Source organism: Odocoileus virginianus, chromosome 13, assembly GCF_023699985.2.
Source record: "Odocoileus virginianus isolate 20LAN1187 ecotype Illinois chromosome 13, Ovbor_1.2, whole genome shotgun sequence".
Classification (NCBI taxonomy): Eukaryota; Metazoa; Chordata; class Mammalia; order Artiodactyla; family Cervidae; genus Odocoileus; species Odocoileus virginianus.
In genome coordinates this window covers 46,711,743-46,733,757 of record NC_069686.1, presented here as the reverse complement: position 1 = coordinate 46,733,757, position 22,015 = coordinate 46,711,743, and the positions used below count along the sequence as shown (strand labels likewise).

At 35.2% G+C, this 22,015-nt stretch overlaps 1 protein-coding gene across 1 annotated transcript in view; it reads right to left on the bottom strand.

Annotated features, from left to right (window-relative positions):
- Positions 1-22,015, bottom strand: part of LRP1B (LDL receptor related protein 1B) — a 2,064,747-nt gene that overhangs the window by 379,496 nt on the left and 1,663,236 nt on the right. Inside the window, 2 exon segments of the mRNA XM_070476260.1 lie at positions 6,769-6,973; positions 13,038-13,227. Coding sequence (XP_070332361.1) covers positions 6,769-6,973; positions 13,038-13,227 — 395 coding nt within the window.

Below are 22,015 nucleotides of genomic sequence, written 5' to 3'. Positions count from 1 at the left end.
TATACTATATGTACTATATATATATAGTACAAAATTTCACTTAGTAATAGATAGGAATGGGAATGCTATAGAACATTTGTTTTTAATGGAAAAAACAAAAAAACAAAAAAAACGTCGGGGGTTTGTGGGGCGCCACACTGAGGGACTTCCCAGGCCGTCCTGTGGTTAAGACTCTGAACTTCCACTCCAGTTCTATTCCTGGCCCCCTGGTCAGGGAACTAAGATATCTCATGACACATAGTTCAGCCAAAAAATTTAAAAAATGAAAAATAATAATAAAAGAACATTGACTCTAATGGAGAGTTGGGAACTATGACTGGCATTCAATATTGGACACAAGAATGTTAGACACCGATGTAGCCTTTTGGGGCATCAGTTTCCTAATCTGTGAAATAATACTGGTTTATTCCATCTAACGGTGGAAAAATTTCCAGTTTACTGAAATTTTTAGTGACTGTTTATGCTGACATTGATTTTTAAATCAAACATTCAAATTGTTAAATTAAAATATTTCATATTTAAAAAAATATTGAAACTGAAATGCCTTTTCTTTGGTGATAGCATAGCTTTGACTTGGCTAAATAATTTAAACTTAGCATGTTGTCAGAAAACTCATTTTTCTGGGCATTAAAACCTGCTTTCTAAGTTTCACAGTTCAACATAAAACTATATTATCAAAAAAAGTGGATAGAATAGGCATTTATAGACTGGGTAGAAGATATAGATAGACAATAGATTCATTAGATAATAGGGATATATATTTATTTCTTGATTCATTTATGGTATGAAATAAATAATTCTATAAGGAGAAATAAAGAATTTGGTGTCATAAAAATAGGACACCAAATATTCTTGTGGTTGATCTTACTTTTAATTGACTAATTAACAAAAACAACAACAACAAACAAAAACCTGCTTTTCCTGTGTCAGAAGGAAAAACCCCTTTTCCTTTCCAGTCAAAAAAGTTCATTATCAGAGTGTGTTTGTCTAGAAGATAGATTATCCTGTGTTCTTCTCATTCTAAGGATAGGTCTTAGGACTTAGTATTTCTGCCTGGGAATATACTGTAAACAAACAAACAAACAAACAAAAACTCTGGACAAAGTTTCTAAAAGAATGTCAAAAGTAAGAAACATCAGCAATTGCAATTTCTAGGAAAATAAACAACATCTCCTCTGGAAGGGTTGTGTCACACAGGTACAGCTGCCTTCCAAGAAATGATTAACACAGGCTAACACTAGGGAGAAAGGTTCTAATCAAGCTGTCTTAGCCCCTGTCAACATTAGTTATTGTTTTATCTACTGGAGCAGCAGATATAGAATAGAAATAAAAATGAAACAGAATGAAATTATGATCTGTTTTCCCCTTACTAACAGCAGCATTCAATTGTGTATTGCTAAATAGAGAATGCTTCCCTCAATAAAATTTGTAGGTATACATACAAGTATACCTACATACAAGTATACCACCATACAAGTTAATATGTTTTAAAAATTCAAGGAAAATAGTCAATAATTATATTTTTATCAATATAGGTCACATTTACACTGTTTGTACTTATATTTTCTTATAACCTCATTCCAAAATAAAACAGGAAAATAAAATCTAACTCAATTTTGAATTTGTATAGCTAAATAAATTTGTTTAGCTAAACATTATCACATAAATATAACAAAAAAGTAAAATGCATTTTTAAAAATACAGTTTTTCCAATCTCTCTTTTGATGTTTGAAAGGATTTTTTTCCTTACTCCACTGATTAGTAATGAGATCTATAATATTCCTATAATAAATTAAGTGACTGTAAATAGCTTATCGGTATTTTTTCAAATATCTACAAACTCTTGGATTGGATTCTCTGGTAGCTTAGAAGGTAAGGAATCTGCCTGCAATGGGGGAGACCCAGGTTCGATCCCTGGGTCGGGAAGATGCCCTGGAGAAGGAAATGGCAACCCACTCCAGCATTCTTGCCTGGAAAATCTCATGAATGGAGGAGCCTGGTGAGCTACACAATCCATGGGGTCGCAAAGAGTCAGACAGAACTGAGTGACTTTACTACAAACACTTAAGCCCATGGCACACCATGCTAAAAAGAAAAAAAATTCCTGATAAGAGTAAAACTACACAGAGTGTTCCATTCTAAAGAATGCAGAAGAGCATTTAAAGGTTTTAAGATGTAATGCAGGAATTAAGCCTATCAGACTATGTTTAAACCATAGCTTAAAGAAAGTGCATGACCACAGTTAATTCAAGAGATGACAGGCTCTTTAAATATATTGTGGGACGGCAATGGCACTGTACTGAGTTTGGAGACTCAAAATGCCCAGATATACAATCATCTTTCCAGACTTTATCAATTAACTTAATAGATAGCTTGCTTCCTTTTCATTAAAAAAGATGTACTCTCAAATAGTTCAGGTTGTAATGTCCAGGTTTATTCCACTCTGTCAACTCCCCTGGGGATATTTGATCTCTGTTTTGCTAACTGCTCCCAACTTACCTCTGTGTCATTCAGAGCTAGAAAATACACAACGATGGGAGGAAATGTTTCTTTCTAAAATGATTGTTTCTCTGGTCACTTCTTTACCTTACATTGTCTCAGCACAATTTGACTTCATAAACTGAACAATGTTTTATATCCTTTATGTTTCTTGACATAGTCTTTCATACACTATTTTAACCTCCTATATTTTCTACTTACTAAATATCACTATTTTTAACTCTATGACTTTACACTATCACACATTTTTGCAGTGCCTTCTGCAATGTACTCCAAAATGTAAAAATGAAATTCGTTATGTTGGTTGCATGCATGCATGCTAAGATGCTTCAGTGGTATCCAACTCTGCGCAACCTGATGGACTGTAGCCCGCCAGACTCCTCTGTCCATGGGATTTCCCAGGCAAGAATACTGGAGTGGGTTTTCATGTCCTCCTCCAGGGGATCTTCCTGACACAAGGATCGATGGAACCCATCTCTTATGCCTCCTACTTGGTAGGTGGGTCCTTTACCACCAGCGCTACCTAGGAAGCCCCATTATGCTAGTTATCTGATTCATTTAAAATATATATAGTGTATGTATATGGTCATTGCTGAGTCACTAACTCATGTCTGACTGCATCTGCAACCCCATGGACTGTAGCCCACCAAGCTCCTCTGTCCATGGGATTTTCCAGGCAAGAATACTGGAGTGGGTTGCCATTTCCTTCTCCAGGGGAATCCTCCTGACCCAGGGATTGAACCCAGGTCTCCTGGAAGATTCTTTATCACTGACCCATCAGGGAATATATATATATAATTGAATTGATATATATATATATATTAATTACAATAGTATTGTTGCCCGAGGGGGGTGAAATAGGAGTGAAGAATAGACATGGTAGGAAAAACACACAAACATGCACAGAAGTGCCTGGCACATAGAGATGAACTGAACTGAAGATTAGAATGAGTAAACAAGTCACATGCACATTTTTCAGATAAGGAACTCGTAGCTTCTGTGAGGATTTAAAAAGAAATCTGCTAACAAAAATACTCTTTGATTTCTAAGACTTCAACTCAAATGGACAGGCACAAACCAAATTAATAATTGATATTATTCATACTTTTGTACATGGATAGGGTATTAGACAATACCCTATTTGTAAATATTTGTGAATGGATAGGGTATTAGAAAAACTGGTCTACTTGTTCAACAGTTATCAGATGAAAGAATAATTTTTAAAACTTTTGGGATTTCTAAAATATTATATCATATCTGCAGAATTTTATTTCAGAGTAAGTTGTAATTTTTCTTCCTTAGGAAATATCCCTTTTTAACATCTTGAAACATAAGGCAAGTTACATATTTATACTTTTCTAAAGACAGTAGGAGATGACCCAGATCCTCAGTTATACTCTCAGTCTCAAAATTCTATGGTTATATTAGTAATAAATTACATAAACTGCTGAATGGTCACAAAAATAGGCAAAAGTGTAGTAAGTATCAGAGATTTAGGTCAATTTAGAAATGAAATTCAGGAACAAATAATAAATTCTAGTTGTAAAATCATGATTAAAATATAGAAAACAGTGGATATCACAATGAATATATGTTAGTGGTGGATTAGTGGTACATTCAAGGTAACCATGATGAACACTGGTGATAGAATCTGGATAACCAGCAAAATAGTGAGATGCATGTAAGAAGGTAATCAACTTTGAAATTTTTTTTCCCCAATTTTCAGGCCCAACAAGAAATTCTCATGGTTAATCTTATTTGTTGAAGAGGTAGAGGAAAAGGATTATGTAATTCTAACTTTGAGACAAAATGGATCAATGTCTTGTGGAGGAATAAACCCATAACCTGTAATGGCTTCTTCTCAATGTTTTCATCTTTATGGACAGAAATCTTTTTATCCAGATTTACTGAAATATAATTCATATATAACATTATATAAGTTTAAAGTGTAGAACATAATGATTTATGTATATAGTGTCAAATGGTTACTAAATAAAGTTAGTTAATATATCTATCACCTCACATAGTTACAATTTTGTTGTTGTTGTTGTTGTTGGTAAAAGCTTTAAAATCTCTTCTCTTAGCAACTTCAATGGCAACCCACTCCAGTATTCTTGCCTGGAAAATCCCCTGGATGGAGGAGCCTGATGAGCTACAATCCATGCAGTCGCAAAGAGTAAGACACGACTAAGCAAGTTCACTTTCTTTTTCTTCCTTTCTTAGCAACTTACATAGTACAAATAAATATATAGTACATTATTTTTTACTACAGCCAGCCAGAAACTATTCTGGTTTGGACAGAGATGGGGAATGGAAAGTTGGAATCATAACTATGCATATGCATATTTTTTATTGGCCAAAAAATTATTTGAATTAGATTAGAACAATTTGATTGCTGGGCCACCTAAAGTAGCTATAATTGCTATACATAATAAGAGACTGAGGAGGGGAAAAGAAAACCAGATATGTAAAAAATAAGCAAAAGGAGACTAAAAGTTATGATGTCATGTAATAGAAGTATTTTCTGTATTGGGCCATAATAGAAAATTATACCATATTCAGGATAATAATTCACCTATCTTTTCAAAAGCATTAACCCACTAAGTTCATTTAGGATTTCTTCGCTGTATTCTGAGGCAAACTTTTATATTATATTCCCATAATAACCCCGAGAATTAGGAAGAAAATTTACATATGAGAAAAATAAAATTTATAAAGACTAAGTAGTATGCCTAAGGACACCAACCTTTAGTTGGAAAAGACAGACCAAGGATTTAAGTATAGAATTCTTCGATTCTTTGGTCAGAATTATTGCCTTTGACATCACCAACACTACGGACATGAGTTTGAGCAAACTGCAGGAGTTGGTGAAGGAAACCTGGCATGCTGTAGTTCATGGGGTCACAAAAAGTTGGACATGACTGAGTGACTGAACTGATCTGAACTGATTGCCTTTAGCACAAACTGAGCTCATCAGGTCTCAGCTGATTATTTCAGTGTTTCTCAAGCATTCAGCTGTCCTATATCTCTGCTATTGGAATGAAGTCTCTGCGCTAGAACTTAAATCAATGCACTTCTTCCTTCAAGAGACTTACACACCTATACATGCACATACACACACATCTGTTTATATACTCATAGGCAATATATGTTTGTTGTATGTACATACACATAAATTTAGTTAGTTGTCCTCAGATAAGCATCTATATTTGTCTATATAATATAATGCACATATATTTACTACATATGTACGTGGTATAGATCTATATGTATTATATAATATATAGATATATATGTACAGATATATATTCAATTGAATTAAACAGCATATTTAATGGTACAGATTAGGTGTTAGTATATATGGCCTGTTGTTTGGTTGCCTGTTTTTATAAATAAAGTTTTATTGAAATACTGTCCCAACTATTCATTTCCATATTCACTATAAGGCACTGTAGTTGTGATAAGAGACAATATGGTCCATAAAGCTTCAAATATTTACTATTTGGCCCTTCAAGAAGCTCACTGGAAAAGCAAAGAGCCTCAGGATCATTTTGTCATTCAAGATGCATTGGTGCATGGTGCAGGGGTGCTGTGCTAGATTCCTCCAGGCACAACCACCCAGATCTTACCCTTCTGAACTCATTTTTTCAGTTACCAAGGGCTACTGTCTTCATAATATAAGGCGAGGGCACTGGATTTTTACCATCCTACATGCTCTAAGTATCTTCTGTAAATGTTCTCCAGTGGCTGCATAAAGTTTCTCCTATTAATATTTACTTGGATTTCAGGAAAAAGTGACTGAGAATGAGCCTGACTCTGAACAAAATTCCATTCTTCTCTCTTCAAAGCTTCTGAGGTTGGTTTGAGGGCCCAAACACAGAGGATAATTTCATTATTTTGCAATGTTCTTTTATCCTAGGGCAACTAACCAATTTCATTTCACAATTTAAAAATTATAAATAACAATGAAGTTTATGCAAATCACTCTAATAATACCAGTTCAATTAATAACTATAAGAAAACCAGTTACTATTTCTCCAGAAGAAATTTTACGAGTTGGACTGTCTCTGTGGTAGTGAATGCACTTAAAATTTTCAAAATATTATCAGCAGTTTTGCTTTTCCCTGAATAGATTGTCCAGTTTGGTTGGTTCAAATAATTAGCCATTTTAAAACCTCTTAACATGCATACTTTAGCAAGTATAAAGCACATATATTTCAAATGTATCATTTTTCAAATCTATAATCAGGAAATTTTCAGTTAACTTACATGTCTCTGGGATCCATCATATTCACATCTTTCAATTTTTCCTAGGCTGCCATCTGAGAAATACAGCTTCTCTGCACGGTGATCAATGGTGAGTCCATTTGGAGTGAGTATGTCTGTACTGACCACCACTTGAGCATTCTTCCCAGTAAGAGTTGATCTCATGATACTTGGATGCTGTTCATTCCAGTTGGTCCAAAACATTAAACTAATTAAAATGAAAATTGTGATAATAGGTTAAAATTTTTACCAATAGTAACAATATTAGGAGAAACATGGCAATGTCAAACTATTTAAAATAAAGCAAAATTGTCTCACAGTCTCTGACCCTTGAGGAAGTCTAGTAATAAGGAGAGATATGTATATCATATTTGCATATTTTCCAGTTTCTTAAATGACCTGGAAACTATTTCTGGAAAATAATTATCTCTCAAATAGCAATTTAATTAAATTGAATCTGTTTGATACACAGTAAAGATTTATTTGAATCAAAGAAAAATAGTTATCTTAAATTTCCTATGAACTGCAAATATACTCTGATTTATAATTATCATGTTTTAGGAAATCCTGTGTTGTAATTTTGGATATCATTCTTAACCTAACCTAACAATATTTCTCTTCTTTGGTTGGTAAAAATAAAAACCTCTCTCTCTTTCTAGATTTTCTTTTTCTTTTAAATATTTATTGATTGGCTGCGCTGGGTCTTCATTGCTGCACCGCCTTTTTCTCTAGCTGTGGTGAGTGGGGGCTGCTCTCTAGCTGCATTGCACAGGCTTCTTACTTTGGCGGCTTGTCCGCTTATGAACACTGGCTTTAGAGCGCCTGGGCCTCAGCAGTTCAGCACGTGGGCTCAATAGCTGCGGCTCAGACTCTAGAGCACAGGCTCAGCAGTCGTGGCACGCAGGCTTGGTTGCTTTACAGAAATCCCAGACCAGGGATCGAACCTGTGTCTCCTGCATTATCAGGGAGATTCTTTACCATTGAACAACCAGGGTAGCCTAGGTTGTTTTTTGTTTTTTTTTTAAATTCTGCATTCCTCTCTGCATATGTTTTAGAAAGATACAATTACTAAACTCCTGTATCTCTTTAATGTCTTTTTTCCCCCTCCTCTGTCAGTGTGATTTTTCTTTAAATTATAATGCTGCTACTAGACTTACAGGGGTTACTCTCAAATCCCTAAAGGTAAGATCTGTTACTTACAATCTTAATAGAATATTTTAAATCAGTGTTTGTCAAACTATTCTCTGAGGAAGACCAAGGATTCTGTTAGCACTTAAAGGTTACTGGAAGAGTAGAGAGGCTGTAGGGTTCTAGTTTCCAAGGCCTATTTTTATTTAACCAGCCCTTCTTTCTCCCCCTTTAAGACTATCCCTAAGAGCTTATTTGAAGATCAGTTTTTGAACTGAAGGAAGGCAAGAAAGGAAGGTGTAAGGAAGAGAGGAAAGAGAGAAGAAAGAAGGAAGGAAGAGAGGAAGGAAGGAAGGGAGGGTGCGGGAAAAGCCAGGAAGAAAAGGAGGGAGGAAGAAAGGAAAATGGGAAAGACAGAAATGTATAGGCAGGCCAATTTACATTTTTAGAAAGGATGCTTAATAAATATTTACAAAGAAAAGCTATTTGAAAATATTTCATATTTATAACAAGATAGCAAATATCATCCCTATGTATAGTCATGTAAAGACAAGGTAATAGCCAAACTAATTATTCAATATGTAGTTTTTGAGTATTATGCCAAAACTTATTATTGGACAATACACAACTTTACAAAATGAAAAAATTTTCTTCTTTCTTAGTTTTCTGAATGTTGAGTTTTTTTTTTTATTTTTATTTTTTTGAATGTTGAGTTTTAAGCCAACTTTTCCACTCTCCTCTTTCACTTTCATCAAGAGGCTTTTTAGTTCTTCTTTGCTTTTTGCCATAAGTGTTCATCATCTGCATATCTGAGGTTATTGATATTTTTCCCGCTAATCTTGACTCCAGATTGTGCTTCATTCAGCCTAGCATTTCTCATGATGTACTATACATATAACTTAAATAAGCAGGATGACAATATACAGGCTTGATGTACTCCTTTTCCTATTTGGAACCAGTCTGTTGTTCCATGTCCAGTTCTAACTGTTGCTTCCTGACTTGCATTCCGATTTCTCAGGAGGCAGGTCAGGTGGTCTAGTATTGCCATCTCTTTAAGAATTTTCCACAGTTTTTTATGATCCAAACAGTCAAAGGCTTTGGCATAGTTAATAAAACAGAAGTAGATGTTTTTCTGGAACACTCTTGCTTTTTCAATGATTCAACTGATGTTGGCAATTTGATCTCTGGTTCCTCTGCCTTTTCTAAATCCAGCTTGAACATCTGGAAGTTCATGGTTCACATACTGTTGAAGCCTGACTTGGAGAATTTTGAGCATTACTTTACTAGCGTGTGAGATGAGTGCCAATGTGTGGTACTTCGAGCATTCTTTGGGATTGACCATCCATTCTGAATGGTCTAGTGCTTTTCACTACTTTCCTCAATTTAAGTCTGAATTTGTCAATAAAGCAATCATGATTTGAGCCACAGTCTTAATGAAAAGGGTTTTTGGTTTTAAATTTCTTGAAGGTCTTTGGTCTTCTCAGCATTGTTCATTAGTTTTCCTTAGTTTATTTTATTTTTTTGAATGAGTTACCTTGGAGAACTTTACATTCTTCTGTCGTTTTTGAATTGCATCAATGTATATTTTGCTGTTCTCTTTGACTTTTGCTACTCTATTTCTTTAGGATTCTTCAGTTAGATAAAGGCATCTGAGTAATCAACCATTGTCCTTTTGTTTGCGATTTCTTATTCCTAATTGGATGTCTTGATCCCATGGCGTGGGGAGACTCCTGTAACAATGCCATGGATGACCAGCCATAAATTATAAGGCCACTCTGGTCTATGACTCTAATAGCATATTGACATTATTTGTCAACAAATCATTATCAACTATTTTTTCAGTAGTCATGGGATGTGAGATTTTAGGCTGATTCTGAAGATTAGTGCTTTTGACTTGTTTGGAAACTTAGAGCCTGAATAAGCAACTCCCAGTCTTGTTTTTGCTGACTGTATAGAGCTTCTGCATCTTTGGCTGCAAAGAATATAATCAATCTGATTTCAGTATAGACCATCTGGTGACGGTCATGTTTACAGTCTTCTCTTGTGTTGTTGGAAGATGGTGTTTGCTATGACCAGTGTGTTTTCTTGGAAAAACTCTATTAGCCTCTGTCCTGCTTCATTCTTTACACCAAGGCCAAATTTGCCTGTTACTCCAGGTAATACTTGACTTTCTACTTTTGCATTCCAGTCCCCTATAATGAAAAGGGCATCTTTTTGAGTGTTAGTTCTAGAAGGTCTTGTAGGTCTTCATAGAACTGTTCAACTTCAGCTTCTTCAGCATTAGTCATCAGGTCATAGACTTGGATTACTGTGATATTGAATGGTTTACCTTGGAAACAAACAGAGATTCTTCTGTCGTTTTTGAGATTGCATCCAAGTACTGCATTTCAGATGTTTCTGTTGACTATGATGGCTACTCTATTTCTTGTAAGGGATTCTTGCCCCCAGTAGTAGATAGAATGGGCATCTGAGTTAAATTCACCATTCCAGTCCATTTTAGTTTGCTGATTCCTTAGTTCAGAAAACTAAGATCATGGCATCTTGTACCATCACTTCATGGAAAATCAGTGGGGAAAAAGTGGAGACAGTGACAGACTTTATTTTAGGGGGCTCCAAAATCATTGCAGATGGTGACCGCAGCCATGAAATTAAAAGACCCTTACTTCTTGGAAGAAAAGCTATGACCAACCTAGATAGCATATTAAAAAGCAGAGACATTACTTTGTCAACAAAGGTCCATCTAGTCAAGGCTATGGTTTTTCCAGTAGTCATGTGTGGATGTGAGAGTTAGACTATAAAGAAAGCTGAGTGCCTAAGAATTGATGCTTTTGAACTGTGTTGTTGGAGAAGACCTTTGAGAGTCCCTTGGAATGCAAGGTGATCCAACCATTCCATCCTAAAGGAAACCAGTCCTGAATATTCACGGGAAGGACTGGTTCTGATGCTGAAACTCCAATACTTTGGTCATCTGATGCAAAGCACTGACTCATCGGAAAAGACCCTGATGCTAGGAAAGATTGAAGGCAGGTGGAGGAGGGGACAACAGAGGATGAGATGGTTGGATGGCATCACCGACTCAATGGGCATGTGTTTGAGTAACCTCCAGGAGTTGGTGATGGATAGGGAGGCCTAATGTGCTGCAGTCCATGGGGTCACAAATAGCTGGACACAACTGAGCAACTGAACTGAACTGAACTTCTTCTTTCTAACCTAAAAAATAACTGCCACAAATTAAGGAAAACTGGGTCATCTATGCTCTTTATTAAAATACTTCAAAGCATTTTAATTGATTCTATGGAACATTAAAGTGTTCTAAGTATTGTTGCTGTTGTTGCTGTTCATTTGCTCAGCTGTGTGACTCTTAAATGTCAAAATAGTTTGTGCTATGAATCAGCAAACTTGTAAAAAAAAATGACATTCCACTTTCTTATACATGGAATAGTTTTAACAGTATCCTGTGACTTTTAAAATTAAAAAAATTATTTTAAAAGTTATGCAAATATGAGATATTAAACACACAAACAATTCACTTTCAATAATTTTCTAGATTGTGAGCTTTAGAATTATAGAATTTCCAAGGAATTATTACTCCTTTAATTTCACCTTTCATTTCAAATATGAGAAAAAAGGGGCCAGAGAGCTTGAGTACTATAGTTATTGAGACAAGTTTTGAACTCAAGGAGTCCTTCATCTAGAAATTGATTTGATTTTAAGATTTCTGTTAATCAAAAGACATATAAAACTGATTCATAGATGCCATTAATATGCTTAATGATAAAATATTTTAATACTTTAAACATTAATTACATTTAATTTTCCATTTAAAATATATTTTTGTGTTTAATTATAATTTTCACTTTAATGTAAGAGGAAAGTATAATTTTAGCCTATGTAAGAAATAATTATAGGGTAAAGCACTTATCACTTAAAGTTAATCATATATAATATCATCAGTGATCTCCCTCATGTTTGTTTGAAAATTGTCTTATAGATTCCTTGATAAACTTTAGGGTAATTATCATTGCCCTAAGATTCTTCTGGTGGACTCTTAGGATCAATGTAGCTGACTCAACAACCAACTGTGTAGTGATATGACAGTGGTATGAGCAGAACCAGCTCTGCCTACACATCTGAAGGCCTGTGTCCATCTCAGCTAAGTAACCAAACCTGTGTAAGCAGGCAACCTCGTCTTCACCTGCATCTCTCACCTTTAGAGTTTTAATTTTCAAGTTAAGTATGTTTAATTAAGTAAATCAATTCTCATCTCTAGTTCTATAAGATAGTAATTCATATAGTCTTTTCAGCTCTTAGGTGATCAGGGCCAGTGTTTATTAGTCATTGTTTTTTATTCTTCCATTTTTATTCAACACACCTGAAACAAGTTTTCTACTTCTGCTCAGTGAAACCAGATTGATGTCTGTGCCCTTGTTTCATTTAAGAATAAATAGATTTTCTAGTAGTTACAAATATTCCTATCATATTGTAAAAGAGTGCAACTCTATAAACATATTTGCCTTCTGCTTAACCTAATCTCTGTTCTTCAGTTTTCATATAATTTTTTCTTAATATCATCATCTAAAACATAACTTTTTTTTCAAATCATTTTTATTTTTTATACATTTTATATTATAGCCTGAGCAATTTTTCTTGCTATGAATTCTTCATAAGTATTATAAATGCTTGCACAAAGTATCATACCAATGTGAACCACTTGACTATTGTGAGGTATCTAATGTTGAAAATAAAGCTGCACACAAAGGTCTATTTTTATTTCCTCTGATTTCAATTGGAGTGATCTCCAGTTGTTAAAATTACTTAATTGAATTATAGAAATACCTTTTAGGTTTTAATGCTTTTTAATAGATTTTTTTTTCAAATTTATTATTTCAATCAGTGATGCATTAATGTCTTTTTCATACACTTATTCCATCACAGCATTGTCTCTATTTTCCCTTTCATCCTTTAATTTTGCTCTTACTGAACTTCTCATGGAAGTGACGCCTGGCATTTAAAGAGTCCAGGTTTCAATCACTCACATTTCCAATGCTCTCAAAAAAAATTTTATGAATTGTGAAAAAAGAACTTCAGAGGAAACATTTATTTTTAAAGCTAAGCATAAGGCTGAAGAAATAGAAATCTCTTACTTTTGGCATTCATCTAGGGCTAGCACATGAGGATGGTCATCTTCTGACATAGCAATGACCGCTTCCCTGTCAAAGGCTCCTGGCCGAGTCTGGTCCACGCTGTGCCTGGTGATGGAGGAGGCAGTCGAGCTGGTCCAGTACAGGGTGTCCCAGGCTCTGTGATAGGCAAGGCCCTCAACAGAACCCACATCTGATGGGGGAGAATAAAAAGAATAAAGTTACACTTTTATCTGTAAAAATTTTGGCTTCTGAACAGAAAACAGCATTTACAATATACACTGTGTGTGTGTGTGTGTGTGCTAAATGGCTTCAGCCGTGTCTGACCCTTTGCGAACCCATGGACTATAGCCCACCAGGCTCCTCTGTCCATGGGATCCTCCGGGCAAGAATACTGGCGCGGATTTCTGTGCCCTCCTCTAGTGGATTTTCCTGACCCAGGGATTGAATCTACATCTCTTATGTCCCCTGCAATGGCAGGCGGGTTCTTTACCACTCGCACCACCTGGGAAGCAAATATAAACTATATCAGTGTTATCTTATCAGTCATTTCTTCACAAATGCTCCAAAATAAAAATATAATAATCATGATGCCTACAATGCCAGCTGATTACACACAGTAAATCTAAGTTATGAACTGCTCATGGAGAAGTTTATACAAAAACATGATGTTAAAGATTGAATAGCCTCATCAAAAAAAAAAACCCCAAAAAACCTTTAGTTAAGTAATTGTATTTTGTTTAGGAAACTGGTGGCTCTCTTTTATTTTCATCTCTTAATAATCAATTTTTTGCAAAAATTTATGATGCTTTTAAAAATCATATGTCAGAAATACTATCTAAATGCAATAATAATGAGTTTTCTCTTGATAATATATTTGGAGACATCAAGGAAAAACAACATCAAAAACTACAATGAAGTATCAAAAAAACAAAATCCAACTTTATACTTGTGATTATCAAGCAGTGGTAGAGAATGTTTTAGTAAGTTAATGCAATTTTTTAAATTCTATTCAACTAATGTGATGTAAAAAAACAAATGAAATTAATTGCCAGCTAAAGCATGCTTTTATATAGGCAGAAAAAGATAAATGATAGCACACATAGTCTAATACTTAAATGTGACAATATGAGAAACAAGAGTAGTTATTTTTTAAAATTATTTTCCTAATCACAGGATAATGTAGGGTGGTTGTTTCACTTTTCATAGAAGTGTTTGAATATACCCTTAAGTATAACCAAATTACTAAGTTTTTCATTGTTATTTTTCTCAGAGTTAGTATTCTTAGCACATTTAAGAGAGAATATATATACATTTAACTTTGGTAGTCATGCTAAGAAATTAGCATTGTGACAGGCAGAGCTTTTTTATAGCTTTTCTCTTAAGGAATTTGAAAAGAATTATACGGCTTTTCTGAAAATACATGGATGATAAGGGCTGTATTTAGATTTGAGATGGGTAAATGTTTACTCTGATAGTCATAAGGATTTAGAGGGTGGAGAAAAATAATATTAAAGCCTTTCGAACTAGATTTCATAATGCTATTAAAATTCTGTTCTTTGATTCTTTTCCTACATGAAACAGAAAATCCACTAATAATAGAATTAATATCTGCCACTTATGAGGCACTGTCTTCCAGTGAGGAATTGTATAATTGTTTTGCATATATCCCTTTATGTTTAAATCTACCCTGTTATGTTAGTTTTATTGTTATTCTTCCCCTAAGAAGAAAACAGAAACCTATGTTCACAGAACTAAAAGTATTGAAGCAAGATTTTTATCACAGATGCGTGTGCTTCCATAAGCCTGTATCTGTCAGCAGCACTATTTAGAGATGGATTTATAGCAGCTATCGCTTATCCTCAGTGTACCTCAAGCTGGAACCAAACAAATGATTCATTAGTTTCAACTTGTCTGACTCTGGGTGAATTGTATCAGCAGTAATTTACCATGAATAACCTATCACACAGTCAACAAAACCACTTATAAGAAATTAATGTGGATGATTAGTATGGAAACCTAGGTCAGAGATGATGGAAGAAAAATTGTAAAACACAATCATAATAACATCTGTTAAGCTTTGCTTTTATGAATGATATGTATTCCTATTTGAGGTGAGTAGGTGGGAGGTTGATAATGTTTAACAGTATTTTGATTATTAATTAATAAACCATCTATCCCACTGTATTTTTAGTAGTTTCATATCACTTCAGAAATAAAGCTAACTCTATTAGTATTACAGGCAACAATTCCACTCTTTTATCACCTGCAAATAGAATGAGAAATGGCATAGCTCTGAAAAAAAAATCCAAGCAAATCAGAATCATTAATCCATCCTCATTCTCTATCTTCCCATTGTACTGACTTTGACAGATCTTCTTCATGGACACTTTTTCTTGCCAAATTAGGAGGAAACCACTTGGCATTAGCATTGAGATGAAGCAGATGTTCTTTTCTATGGCTGATATAGTTCCAGGGTTACTAGAGTGTGAAATATATCTCACTGTCCAGGTAAAATATCTTTTGTTTTATTGTCTGCAATATATGACAACCTGACAGTACACTTAATCATATCGGGTGCCACACTTTAAAATATTTATTACTTAGAAAGATATTTAACTCCCTACAAAAATTATATTTGTCGTTAGTAAGTAGTCAAATAAAGACATAAACCACACACCACTATATATAAATTAGAAAACCTACAAAGACCTACTGTAGAGTACAGGGAACAATATTCAATATTTTACAATAACCTATAAGAGGAAACATCTGAAAATGTATTGTTGTTGTTTGTTCCTCGGTCATGTCTGACTCTTTGCAAGCCCATGGACTGTAGCCTACCTGGTTTCTCTGTCCATAGGGATTTCTAGGCAAGAATACTGGAGTAGGTCTCCATTTCCTTCCTCAGGGCATCTTCTCAACCCAGGGATCAAACCCACATCTCCTGCAAGTCTCCTACGTTGCAGGCTAATTCTTTACCACTCAGTGGTAAAGCCCTATGTGTGCGTGTGTGCGTGTGCATGTGTGTGTATGTATATTTTTATACATATATTTAAATATACATTTTATCTATGAGAATATTAAATTGAAAATCATGAAAATATTTTACTTGAGATAACATAAAAGACAAGAACATCTATTGGGAAGACAACTAGACCAGTCAGGTATGAACTAAATCAAATCCTTACGGTTTTACAGTGGAAGTGACAAATAGATTCAAGGGATTAGATCTGATAGACAGAGTGCCTAAAGAACTATGGAAGGAGGTTCGTGACATTGTATGAAGGCAATGATCAAGGTCATCCCAAAAAAAAGAAATGCAAAAAGGCAAAATTGTTCTCTAAGAATGCCTTACAAATAGCTGTGAAAAGAAGAAAAGCAAAAGGCTAAAGAGGAAAGGAAAGATATACACTTTTGGATGCTGAGTTTCAAAAAACAGCAAGGAGAGATAAGAAAGTATTCCTCAGTGATCAATGTAAAGAAATAGGGGGAAACAATAGAATGGGAAAGACTATAGATCTCTTCAAGAAAATTAAATACCAAGGGAAAATTTCATGCAAAGATGGGCACAGTAAAGGACAGAAATGGTATGGACCTAACAGAAGCAGAAGATATTCAGAAGATGTGGCAAGAATACACAGAAGAACTATACAAAAAAGATCATCACAACCCAGATAATTACAATGGTGTGATCACTCACCTAGAGCCAGACATCATAGAATGTGAAGTCAAGTGGGCCTTAGGAAGCATCACTACGAACAAAGCTAGTGGAGGTGATGGAATTCCAGTTGAGCTATTTCAAAGCCTCAGAGATGTTGTGAAAGTGCTGCACTCAACATGTCAGCAAATTTGGAAAACTCAGCACTGGACACAGGACTGGAAAAGGTCAGGTTTCATTCTAGTCACAAAAAAAGGCAATGCTCAAACTACTGCACAATTGCACTCATCTCACATGCTAGCAAAGTAATGCTCAAAATTCTCCAAGCCAGGCTTCAACAGTACGTGAACTGTGAACTTCCAGATGTGCAAGCTGGATTTAGAAAAGGCAGAGGAACCAGAGATCAAATTGCCAACATCTGCTGAGTCATCAAAAAAGCAAGAGAGTTTCAGAAAAACATCTACTTCTGCTTTATTGACTATGCCAAAACCTTTGACTATGTGGATCATAAAAACCTGGAAAATTCTTAAAGAGATGGGAATACCAGACCACCTGACCTGCCTCCTGAGAAATCTGTATGCAGGTCAGGAAGCAACAGTTAGAATTGGACATGGAACAGCAGACTGGTTCCACATAGGGAAAGGAGTACGTCAAGGCTGTATATTGTCACCCTGCTTATTTAACTTATATGCAGAGTACATCATGAGAAATGCTGTGCTAGATGAAGCACAAGTTGGAATCAAGATTCCCGGGAGAAATATCAATAACCTTAGATATGCAGATGATGAACACTTATGGCAGAAAGTGAAGAAGAACTAAAGAGCTTCTTGATGAAAGTGAAAGATGAGAGTGAAAGAGTTGGCTTAAAGCTCAACATTCAGAAAACTAAGATCATGGCATCTGGTCCCATCACTTGATGGCAAATAGATGGGGAAACCATGGAAAGAGTGACAGACTATTTTCTTGGGCTCCAAAATAACTGCAGTTGCTGATAGCAGCCATGAAATTAAAAGACACTTGCTTCTTGGAAGAAAAGTTATGACCAAGCTAGAAGAATATTAAAAAGCAGAGACATTACTTTGCCAACAAAGGTCCATCTAGTCAAGGCTATGGGTTTTCCAGTAGTCAGGTATGGATGTGAGAGTTGGACTAAAAAGAAAACTGAGCACAGAAGAATTGATGATTTTGAACTGTGGTGTTAGAGAAGACTCTTGGGAGTAACTTGGACAGGAAGAAGATCCAACCAGTCCATCCTAAAGGAAATCAGTCCTGAATATTCATTGGAAGGACTGATGCTGAAGCTGAAACTCCAATCTTTTGGCCACCCAATGCAAAGAACTGACTCATTGGAAAAGACCCTAATGCTGGGAAAGATGATTGAAGGCAGGAGGAGAAGAGGATGACAGAAGATGAGATAGATGAATGGCATCACTGACTCAATGGACACAAGTTTGAGTAAGGTCCGGGAGTTGGTGATGGACAGGAAAACCTGGCATGCTGCAGTCCATGGGGTTGCAAACGTTAGATGTGGCTGAGGGCTGAACTGAACTGAAATGAATACAATGTGGGTATCATGTGATACATGAATGTGTTGTATATGTGTGTGCATAGGAATGCTAAAGTTCCTGAATCAGTTGAATTGGTAAAATAAATACTTTGTGTCATTCGTTGGCAGATAATTATGTAGTTTGAAACCTAAAGCAAAATGTCTGTTTATTCAATCAACCATTCCTGAAACATTGAACAGAGTAAATCAATACAGAGTTAGTTTAAGGATGTAGAATACAGAGTTGAGACCCAAAGATACAGAATAGGCATAATTAAGAAAATAACAATTACAGTGCTATTTTGGCAGCTGGTCAAGGACTTCATAGAAAACACATCTCCATCTCATCACCATTAAAGAAGAGACAAGAGCTCCTCTCTCCTGTATTGTATTGTGAAGACAGGATAGAGTCTAAATGGGAAAGGCAGTGATGTATGTCTCAGGAGGGAGCCATGTGGACAAAACATTGCCAGTCATCTGGCTGGAATAACGGTTACAGATAAATCCTGTTGCAAAGTAACAGGAAAAATATTTATCCCAAGGACGTACTTTAAAGGCCTCCCTTGTTGAAAGAATAGCATTCTCTTTTTCACTGACTTATTTTCTAAAGCCAAAGAAAATCAGAAAGTTTGTTGGTGGAAATGACTTCGTAGTATGAAACTTCTCAGTCTTGTCTGGAGCATCTATAGATACAGAAAAGCAGGCTTGATTTCCAACCTAGGGACAGAATTTCAGATAAAAAACTTCTGGACACAACATTTCACATCCGTCTTAACTATGTAGTTTCCAGAGAAACAGGATTCCGGGTCCAGTTCACAATTCAGATCTGATATTGAACTCTAAACACAGTACACATGTGTTTTACTTTAAGCCTAACAAGGCACTACTTAAATTTTGCATAAACTCTATACATTCCTAAAAATCCTCTTATAACTACCTTTCTTTGTCTTTTTGGACAGGAGTGAGACAACGTACAGCTCTTCAGATGTATTGTTTCCCTTATTATAATGAGTCATTTATTTGATATGGCTGAATTGCAGGTTTATTTGAAAAAATCCAAAACAGTTTCATCATTAAAATATTCAGCAGACTACGGTTATTTCTTCAAACTGATAAAAAAAATCAATCCATTGAAAAAACAAAACAGAATAAAACAAGGCTTATACCTTTCTTAGCCATGAATACAATGAAAATTTTCTCTATTACTAGGAGCAAAACAAGATGGTTTATTCTTGCCCCTCTATTCAGCATTGTCTTGAAAACTCTCAGGGTAATTAGGAAAATTATTTTAATTAAAAAAAAAGAAAACATAACAAGAAAGAGAGGGAGATCATCCAGATTGGAAACAAGTAAAGCCATCTCAATTTTCAGATGATATATTCTTACATATACAAAATCTTGAGAAATTCACTAAAAACTATTAGAATTATAAGAAAACATTGAACCAGGTTGCAGGGTACAACCTAAAATATCAGTTGCATTTTCTATATAATAGCAATAAAATAATCAAAAACTAAAATTCAGAAGGCAATTTCATTCATGATAACATTTAAATAATAGAAATTATCACAGGCAGATAAATTTAGAAATTATTTTAGCAAAAGTTTATAATCTTAAAACTTGCACATGAAAAACTACAAAACATCATTGAAAGAAATTAAAATAAAAAAGATGGAAAAGCAACTCATGTTAATGATTGGAAGACTAAATGTTGATAAGATGGCAAGAGTGTCCAAATGGATCTACAGACTCAGTGTTATTTCCTATGAAAATCCCAGATGGCTGTTTCCCAGAAATCAACAAACTGATCCTAAAGTGCATGTGAACATCCAAGGGGCCTAAAATAGCCAAAAGAATCTTGAAAAAGAAAAGCAAAGCTAGAGGAGTCAAATTTCTGAATTTAAATTTGCTACAAAGTTACAATAATCAAGATAGTGTAGGCATATAAATCAAGGAAATAGAATCAATAGCCTAGAAATAAAACCTTAATTCTGGTTAACCGATTTTTGAAAAAGATACCAGATGAATTCAATGAGGAAAAAAAAAATAGTATCAACAAATGGTTTACAATGATTATATATCCACATGTAGAAAAGTAGTGTCCTCAAACCATAACACACTAATTCAAAATGTGTTATCTTAGAACTAAATAGAGAAAGTAAACTAAAGAATTCTTAGAATAAAATAGAAGAGTACATCTGCATAAACATGGGTTAGGCAAAGCCTTCTCAGACATGATACCAAATGTACAAATGACAAAAGAAATATCCATGAGTTGGACTTCACCAAATTTAAAACCATGGGTACTTCCAAAGACACCTTCAAGAAGTAAGAAGCCAACCCCCAAAACGTCTACTTCTGTTTTATTGCCTACGCCAAAGCCTTTTATTGTGTGGATCACAACAAGCTGGAAAATTCTTAACGAGCTGGGAATACCTGCCTCCTGAAAAATCTGTATGCAGGTCAAGAAGCAATAGTTAGAATGGGAACCATTCTATTCTAGTTAGAAAAGAATAGTTAGAATGGAACAGACTGGTTCCAAATTGGGAAATGAGTACATCAAGGCTATATACTGTCACCGTGCTTATTTAATTATATGTAGAATACATGAGAGATGACAGGCTGGATGAAGCTCAATCTGGAATCAAGATTGCCAGGAAAAATTTCAATAACCTCAGATATGCAGATGACACCACCCTTATGGAAGAAAGTGAAGAGGCATAGAGAAGCCGCTTGATGAAAGTGAAAGAGGAGAGTGAAAAAGTTGGTTTAAAACTCAACATTCGGAAAACTAAGATCATGGCATCCGATCCCATTACTTCATGGGAAATAGATGCGGAAACAATGGAAAGAGTGACAGACTTTATTTTCTTGGGCTCAAAATCACTGCAGATGGTGACTGCAGCCATGAAATTAAAAGACCCTTACTCCTTGGAAGAAAATTTATGACCAACCTAGACAGCATATTAAAAAGCAGACATTACCTTGCCAACAAAAGTCCATCTAGTCAAAGCTATGGTTTTTCCAGTAGTCATGCATGGATGTGAGAGTTGGACTGTAAAGAAAGCTGAGTGCTGAAGAACCAATACTTTTGAACTGTGGTGTTGGAGAAGACTCCTGAGAGAATATCTTGGACTGCAAGGAGATCAATGCAGTCAATCCTAAAGGAAATCAGTCCTGAATATTCTTTGGAAGGAATGATGTTGAAGCTGAAACTCCAATACGTTGGCCACATGATGCAAAGAACTGACTCACCGGAAGAGACCCTGATGCTGGGAAAGATTGAAGGCAGGAGAAGAGGACAAGAGGGGATGAGATGGTTATTTGGCATCACCAACTCAATGGACATGAGTTTGAGCAAGCTCTGGGAATTGGTGATGGACAGGGAGGCCTGGCGTGCTGCAGTCTCTGGGGTTGCAAAGAGTCAGACACAACTGAGTGACTCAACTGAACCTAACTGAACCCCCAAAATGGGAGAAAATACTAGAAAATTATTTATGTGATAGTGGACTTATGTCCAGTATTATGAAGAATTCTCAGAATTCAACAATAAGTTAACAACTCAGTGGGAAAAAATGAGGAAATAATTTGAATAGATATTTCTCCAGTGAAGATATACAAATGACTGATAAGGACAGAAAAATCCTCAACACTATTAACCATCAGAGAAATACAAATCAAAACTATACTTAGATCCACTATGACGATTATATCAAAAAAGATAACTTTTGATAAAGAAGTCGGAACCCTCATGCATTGCACATGAAAACGCAA